General features: G+C 38.8%; 1 protein-coding gene across 1 annotated transcript in view; it reads right to left on the bottom strand.

The window, feature by feature from the left end:
* Positions 1 to 1,012, bottom strand: part of LOC103798313 (histone demethylase UTY-like) — a gene marked incomplete at both ends in the record, with an annotated part of 46,447 nt that extends 45,435 nt beyond the window's left edge. The window contains one exon of the mRNA XM_009070565.1: positions 904 to 1,012. Within this exon, the coding sequence (XP_009068813.1) occupies positions 904 to 1,012 (109 nt within the window). The remainder of the gene's footprint in view (positions 1 to 903) is intronic.
* Between the last annotated feature and the right edge of the window lie 7,325 nt (positions 1,013 to 8,337).

Below are 8,337 nucleotides of genomic sequence, written 5' to 3'. Positions count from 1 at the left end.
CCTACACAAAATCAAACAGAACTGCATCCTATTAAAACTAAAAATCAACAACAATTTAAAAAGACACTCCTTACAAAAAAAAAAAATAATATTCTGACCTGTTCTAATTAGCTCCTGTCCACAGCTCCACAGTGTGCCATGGAGTGGAGACAGGACAAGAACTGACCCTGGATCTGTGTCAGCAACACAGCAGAGTCTCTCTGGGAATCCACACCACTACCAAACCACCACTCTGCTGACCCCCAAGAACAAAGCACAAGTGTACAGAAGGTTCTTTGCCCACTGGCTGCAATGATGGCCAAAAACATTGAAGTAATTTCAAAGACTGATGAAGCAGAGACCTAAAAATACCCCACCCCCACCCACCCCCAAACCCCTACACACATTCTTCCCATTAGTATTTAAACCAGAACTTGAAACCAGCTTGATGTGCAGATTTTTGCTTCCAAATTAACACTCTCAGCCCAGCCTTACCTGTTGAGGTTGTGGATATACATGAGAGCACTAAGACAGGCTCTCATCCTATGCACCTCTGCCTCCCACCCTCCCAGGAATCCCTCAGAGGCACATGAGCTTCAACTGCTTGTGCAGTCATGGGATAAAGAACCACAGAGTCAAAGCAGGCCCTGTGCTGTGGCTGTACAAACTGAAAAACTTCATATCCATACCTGAACCAGCAGTGTTCTGATTTGGCTTTTATTTTGCATTTAAAAAAAATATGAAGAAGTAAGAATACAGCTCTTTCAGTAAAGGCATTACCAGTCTTAATTCTTTTATGGGCTTTGAAATACAGTACAAACCAAGAAAGCATTGAGTTATCCCAACGTTTTCCACCCTGTTGTGTCCCCTACACCAAAGAACCACTCCCCAAAGTCATTTAGCAGAAGAACTCAAACACCTTACCTTTTGGATAATCTTCCAATAAGAGGTTGAAGTGACCTAACTGACAAAAGAAATCAGACTCGACCTTTCCTTCAGCTTTCAAAATTAGCGATTCATAGCAGCGAACAGCCTGGGAAAAGAAACACAAGAGTTTCAAAATTCTGTATTTAACTGAAGCAAATAACACATTTTCTGCAAAATAACAAGTTTCTTCTTAGCCTGCAAGACAAGAAGTCTACTAACACCCTCGAAAATGTACTCAGCTTTACTTTTCAAAGGCTAAATGTAATACTTAGGACAGAACAGATTTGCAAGTTCACTGATTCTAACGCAAATTGACAAGAAATGAACAATGTAAGTTTTCTCCGGTTTCCTTGTGGATTTTCCCAAAACGAAACAAATCTGTACCTTACATGATGATTTTTAATTTCAAAATCAATGAAATGCAAAGCGATTTATTCTATTTATTCGCTGCAATCTGCAAGAAAGAAATGTCTCTGGTTTTATTTTCATTCTGTGCTGGATTTCCCCCCCTCAAGAATTCATTTTTCATTCTACCAGTTATTTCACTCCTTTTTGCTAACCTGAAGAACACAACAGCTCAACATGCTCACTCAGGCAATTTTTATACCTTCACATGGTTTCTTCCCAAGCTCTGATTCTTTTCACACACCTCTACCATGGCCTAAAATACAGTTTATTGCCTTCTACTTAGTACACAGTTACTACAGACTAAGTAAAGGTCAAGTTAGGAACATTAATCAAATTAGAAAAGAATTTTACTTTGAGAAAAGCTGCCCCACAAGTTTTTACATAACACACACAAGCAAAGGACCTTCTGTGCTACAAACACACACCTGTAACAAACTGAACCCACACCTTCTGGTCCCCATAATGATCGTGATCTTTAACCCCTGACATCCTTATCTCATGGTCCTACTTATACTTGGGGAATGAATGAGCAAATAAAGAAAGAAAATCAGTTTCCCAGCTTTTTGAACCTCCAGTTTCTTGATTTTGAACATGCTAGATATCAAACTGAAGCAGTTCAACACAGTTAAATGGGAGGAAAGATCCTTTGCATCAGCAGACAACTTCACGGTTCTTGAAAGCTTGACATGCTTCCAACGAGTTCTGTTTCCAGCTGGTTAATCCATGACTTGCACCAACTCAAGGTTTGACTATGCTTCCAATTTGGTTACAATTATGAACTGCCTGATTTTAATATACTACAGTAATCACAGACCTTAATGCTTAATCTGAAATGACAAGCTTTGTTAAGTCATTTTATTGAAACTGGAAATTCAAAAGGGGGAAAAAACTCAAGCTGAATACTAAATTACAGCCTTGCCCATATTTATGATTTACTTTCTGTACACTTGTATTATTCATCCAAATGAGAAATGCCAAAAATAGACTGAGGAAATGTTAAGAAATAGTTAAAACACACCTGTGGAGAATCCAAATTACTGATCTAATCTGAGTGGGTCTCAGTTCATATCCCAAGCTTGAGATGCATCACAAACACTTTCAACTACTTTCAAGTCCAGCACAGCCTTATTTTATGGCTGTTTTCAGAGGCAAAGTTCTGATGGATAGAAACAAAGCTATGCTGCTACAGAACTGTGGGTGTATGTGTGGTATTAAAATGATTTCATAGAACCATTTAAATTACATCTTTCAAACTGCAGCTATGTGGCAACATTCTGAAGACATCAAATTGAGCTGTGCATTTGCCTCTACATCAAAGAATTGCTGCAGAACTTTCCCTTCCTGCTGCAAGTTTTGCCTTAGGAAACTGCACTGGAAGGACTGTGAGTCTGTTCACTGTTAATCTAAGCTACCACTTCTTTCATTTTACTCCCATCACTGTGAATATCTCTTGGAGCCAGCCAACTCTCAGTTTTAGGAATATGAGCCCTGAAATCAGAAGGAAAGCACACAAGTATTCAGTAAGTTTCTTAAAAATCACAAATAGTGATTTTTGAGTCAGTCTGTACTGACTCTCAACACGAGTCTCAGCAGCTGAACCTGCTTCCATTTGCAAATGTTTTAATGCAGAATCTTGTTTTGGTGCCACACTTCCCCTCTCCCCTTTTTGGTCTCATCTCTTGATTTGTACAAATCATAACACAGCTCTCGATGGTTCCCCTAACGTTACTGTCACAGGTTGATTTGCAGACAGGTTTCCCATTTCCTGGGGATAGGCAATACCTGCTGCAGCTGCCGAAGAGAACATTTTCTTAAATGACATTTTCTTAAATGACATTTTCTTAAATGAGTATTTTATCTTCTACAACTCAGCCACTGTTCAGAGCATGTGGAAACTGCCACAACAACAGGTAACTTAGAAAAACTGTTGGAGAGGAAGCTTATTTCCTGAATGAGATGGCTACAGGTGCTCAAAAGAACTCGACTTTATGAACAAATATAACACAGTTTCTCTGTACAGATGTTCGAGGAAATTATAAACCACAGGCACTTCAACAGCTAAGCATACAGGGACCCCTCAGTGCTTTCCCAACTCCTTTGTAAGTAAATCCTCATTAAAAGGCCTAAGTATCACAAGTATCTGAAGCACTGTATGTAGTGGGGGTACAAAACCCTGTGTCCAAGCCTTTCACACAACCCAGAGCAATTCTCAACGAGGCAGACTTTCCCCTGGCCTTGAAACCCACTCTGAAGGTACTGCCAAGCTGCACCATGGCTGGCACAAAGCAAGGAGTAAGACACCAAAACTTCCCCTTTAAGCCACAGTTAACTCTAAGTTATCTGTTCCTGTAAGAGCAATTCAATGACACCACTGAAGTTCACCCTCCCAGCTGACTTCTAATCTGTTTGCAACATTACCAGGAACACACTTGGTTTTATGCAAACTTGTGCAGGTTGTTTCAAACGAATTTTTAAAATTCTTCCAGCACATTCTAACAAAATGAAACAGAAACTAAAAAGAGACTTTACTTCCTAGGCAGGAACACCAAGTCAGTCTCTGGGGGATGAGCAGGTCGGTCACTACGTGACTCTCGTTCTCCCCAGCAGCCAGAGCAGATTTACCACACAAACTGACTTATCCAATGTTGGGTTTGGTCACGAAACTTTCTTCCCCATCAGACCCACCCATAAACATCTTTGGAAAGTGACCAGCATTCTTCTGCATAGCTAAGAATTTGTCTCTTTGTTGGATGAATGGATGCAACGAGGGAGGTCACAACTGCACGTATCTGTGTATGATTTCTTTGAAGGAACAATCAAAAGATCTCATTTCAGTGGACTGTTAACTGCAAAGGCCACCTATGGCACCACTTGTGCAACTGATTTAAATTATCCCCAGACACTAAGAATCCTAAGGAAGTTAACCCCCCCTGAGGTTTTTAAGTATTGTTCTTCCTCCACACTCTATGGAGCTCGAAGTGCATTCAATGGAGTCAGCCTTGAGAATTGACAGTATTGACAAATTAACAAGAGAGACTCTGAAATAAAAAGGAAGATTGCTACACAACATCATACACTTCCTTCCCTTTGTTCAAGGCTGCATGAAGATAAAAGGGAAACCTGAAGAATTTAGGAACTTGGCAAAATAATCCCCCACAGCTGCTTCACAGTGTGGCAACCGGAGCAGGAAACCACTACAGGAATGGCTGCAGGAAAAGAAACTGCTTTCTGTGACATGAGAAAGAAACAACATTCACGTTTGCCACCTGCTTGATGAAAAGCAACCTGAAATAATATACCACTGTTACACAAACTCCCCCTCATGACATGGTAGTTCATGACTTGGGGACATTCTGATGTCACAAATTCAGCCAGAGATTCTTAGGACACCTTTAAATGCAATATAATGAAGCAAAAGGCTTAGTGTATCTGTCAACTTGGAAAAAGCTAGCAAAACATTCATATGTGTTCACAAAAGGAAAAAATAATTCCATTATCATCTTGAAAATGCTCCACCAAATCCCTGTGTTCAATACTTATCATTCCAAACCCAAGGAACTGAAATATTTTTTCCCCCTCTGCTATGTGGGGGACATTTCCCTTCCCCCTACCCCCCCCCCCAAAAAAAAACCCAAACAAAACAAAACCAACACCATAAAGCAAATGCTAACTCAGGCTATTATGAACATGACATCATTTCACGAAGAAAAGATCCTGAAGTTAGGAAAATACCGTAACAAAAAACCCCACCAATCCAAAACAAATTACCAGATAAAACCAGAGTTCCAAATATTGCATAGAGAAGTCACTGATACATATTACAGCTCTATTTTATAAAGGGAAAAGGAAGGACATTGTTATTTCTGCTTCAACCAATGTGAAGAAAAACACCTTACTATTATCACTGCACAATTACTCCTATTTTACAGCAGAAATTCAAAGTCGTGTTAAACACTTTCACTGAACAGAAGAAGAAAAAAAAAAAAAAATCAATAGAGCTTTTTTTGAATAGTTTCCAAAGAAGATAATGTAATGATGTCCTGTCTTAATCATGACAAGCATGATTGACTCAGATGAAAATAAGCAGGACTAAATGGCCAAACATGACAAAACGTTCATTATTAATTTTTTAATACATTAACAATTTCGAAATGAGAGAGTGCACCAACTCAGCAAATTTTTACTTAAAACACAGAAAAAAACACTGGCAACTGCAAAGAACCAAAAACCTAGCAATAGAAATCGTTATCATGGCAACAGCCAGGCAGTAAGATACAGTGAAAAAAAATTATTTGAATTTTACTGGGTAATAAATTAACTGCTCATTGAAAAAGGCAATGTTTTAATGCAGACAATATAGCATAAAACGACAAATTCAAAGCTTCAAGATGTTCCTAGAAGCTTCAAGTTCACAATAGGAAACTGTTGTTGGTGGCACAAAACCAGTTGCTGCTTCTTTCCTTGTTTCTGCAGTGACCTGACTGGAAGAGTTTTGGGAACTGGTAACGAGAACGAGGAGCATGAGAAAGATTCCATAGGAAAGCTGAAGACACAGACATCAGTGGACTCTTGGCAAATGAAATACATACCACACTAATGGTTACAAGTGGAATGTTAATTAGCTCTTAAGGGATATTTTTATCCTTTTGGAAAATAATTACAGTGCTGATCACTGAGGCCGTGGTCACACTACCTACCATCAGTGAGTCTCAGGGACACCTGCAGAGCAGAAAAGCACCAGTGAAGGGATGTGCTGGGCTCATTCTCCCTAACTCAGCACCCAGGAGGATGCTCTGAGAGGCTCTTTTTCCCATCCCTTTCTCCATGCCACAATTCATGGAAATACACACAGGATTTTCTAACCACAGTGACAACATCTACTGCTCCAGGAACCTCCTGGTGCAGTTCCAGCTCCTCTTCTGCAGCAGCAGAGGTATAAGCAGGGCTCACTGCAGCTAAGCAAGGAGGAAAAGACAAGCCTGAATTCTTCAGAAGTTAAACTAATTTTTCCCCCCCTCAGTGACTGGCTTGATAAACATCACCTCCTGAGCTGTACATGACTTGAAAGAACATCTCATTTACTTCTGCAGAGGAAAGCACACCGTTCTTATTTGACTGAAGATAACCTAGATGAATGCAGCAGATTCTCCACTCAAGGCTCTCATATGATATAATGACACAATATTCCCTTACTTTCTTACTCAGTATCAATTCCCACTACAGCTTTCAAAGCTGCTTTATATGCTCTGTCTCTGTGACGCTCACACTGCGTTATAAAATTTCTCTCTCAGTTTAGCACATTTAGTCTTCTTGTATTTCATGTATGGACTGTATTATATAAAAGCCTCAACAGGAGTGTTAAAAGTACAGTGTGCCGGACACAAATATGCTCATGCCCCTAAAGATTGAGGCCTCAAGAAAGAAAATCATGAACTAGCCTCTTGAGTAACTTAGTTCTGGCAAAATTTCTATGGTATATTGGAATGTTGTGAATTTCCTTGGTCTGCTAATAATATTTAAGATCAAAGTCCTCATCATTTCAGGGACAATTAGTACAGAACAATGGAAACTGATCCTCCTCAGGCATTCCTCAAGAATTGTATCACCAATTTGGGGTAATTTATTTTCTGATGATCACTGCTTCGTGGAACAGGACACAGTAATGAACAGTGCAGGCAAAGAAGAAGAAAAGCAGTTGTGCACATTATCCATGTGCACTGGTTGCTGGTAGTAATTAAGACAAACTTTCTTTAAAAGCCACTGTTGTGGTCTAGGACTCTCCTACTCACAGATTATAGTGGAGATGTAACAAATATTTTTTTCAATTGATGCCCATGGCAGATGAGAGATGACACAGCAAACAGCAGAAGTAAGGCCAAGGTTGCTAAGTTTACAAGTGACAATTAACAGTCAATCACCACTGAAAACTGAGGGATATTGCTTCATGCAAAGCACAGATCTGCAGAACAGAACACCAACAGAATACATGCAAATCAATGAGAAAATAGAGAAAAGTGACATTCTAGTGGAGAATAAAAAACCCAACTTGCCACCACTGAATAAACAACATTTATTATCAACTACAAGACATTCTTTACAAGTGCTTCCTGTCAGACAGATGTAAACTCAATACTTTACATATTTAAAATAGTTTACATACATAAAATTCAGGAAGCTTAGTAGTTTTCAGCTGACAGGGTCCATAACCAACTGCATTTCATGAAAAATTTGTTGACTGGAGTTTATGTAGTGAATCACTCTGCATTAATTCCGAGATCACCTCGGGCTGCAAACCCTCTGCTACTTCTTTCAAACACAGTACACACCCTCAAAAGTACTGATGTGTTTGTATGTACAGACACACCTACAGAATTTCCACAAATTCTAAATGATCAGCAAACAGGATCCTCTCTATTCTGCCCCGAAAACATTTCATAACCAGATGACTCAAGAGATTATGACAAATTTTGAATGGAATTTCATAATTCCAAATCCTTCACAGCTATTCTTTTTAAAAAACCCGAAACAAAACACCAACACTTTTTCTTTAAAAGCAGCAGCAAATTTTTCATAGGCAATTGAAATGACTTTTCATATTTTCATTTTAGTTGAGACTATAGGAACACCTTTTTGATTATTTTCACCATAATAATTCTATTTCAAGTAGAATTGCAGCACCTTAATTTAGCAATTGTTCTAGAGCTCCTGAATAGTTCACAGATGCAAAGATTTAAGTCTACTAAATCTGATTTTATTCTACCAACTCTTACCTACACCAACAGATCACAACTGAGGTGCAAACCTGTCATACTTCAGAACATTTAGATAAGTAAACTCTGATAGAGAAATTTATCATTTTTGAAAATGTTAAACCAGTTGTAACTAAGAGGCTAAAGATTTTAATACAGACTTTAAGTAAGATATGATACAAAGAATAAATATCTGGTTTGGTTTCACTGGGTAATTAACTTGGGAAATACAATTAAAATCAACATGGAAAGAAAAATAAAACCACTAAAGAAA

This window comes from Acanthisitta chloris, unplaced genomic scaffold, assembly GCF_000695815.1.
Source record: "Acanthisitta chloris isolate BGI_N310 unplaced genomic scaffold, ASM69581v1 scaffold14762, whole genome shotgun sequence".
NCBI classification, from domain to species: Eukaryota; Metazoa; Chordata; class Aves; order Passeriformes; family Acanthisittidae; genus Acanthisitta; species Acanthisitta chloris.
This window is presented reverse-complemented; position numbering and strand designations above follow the sequence as displayed.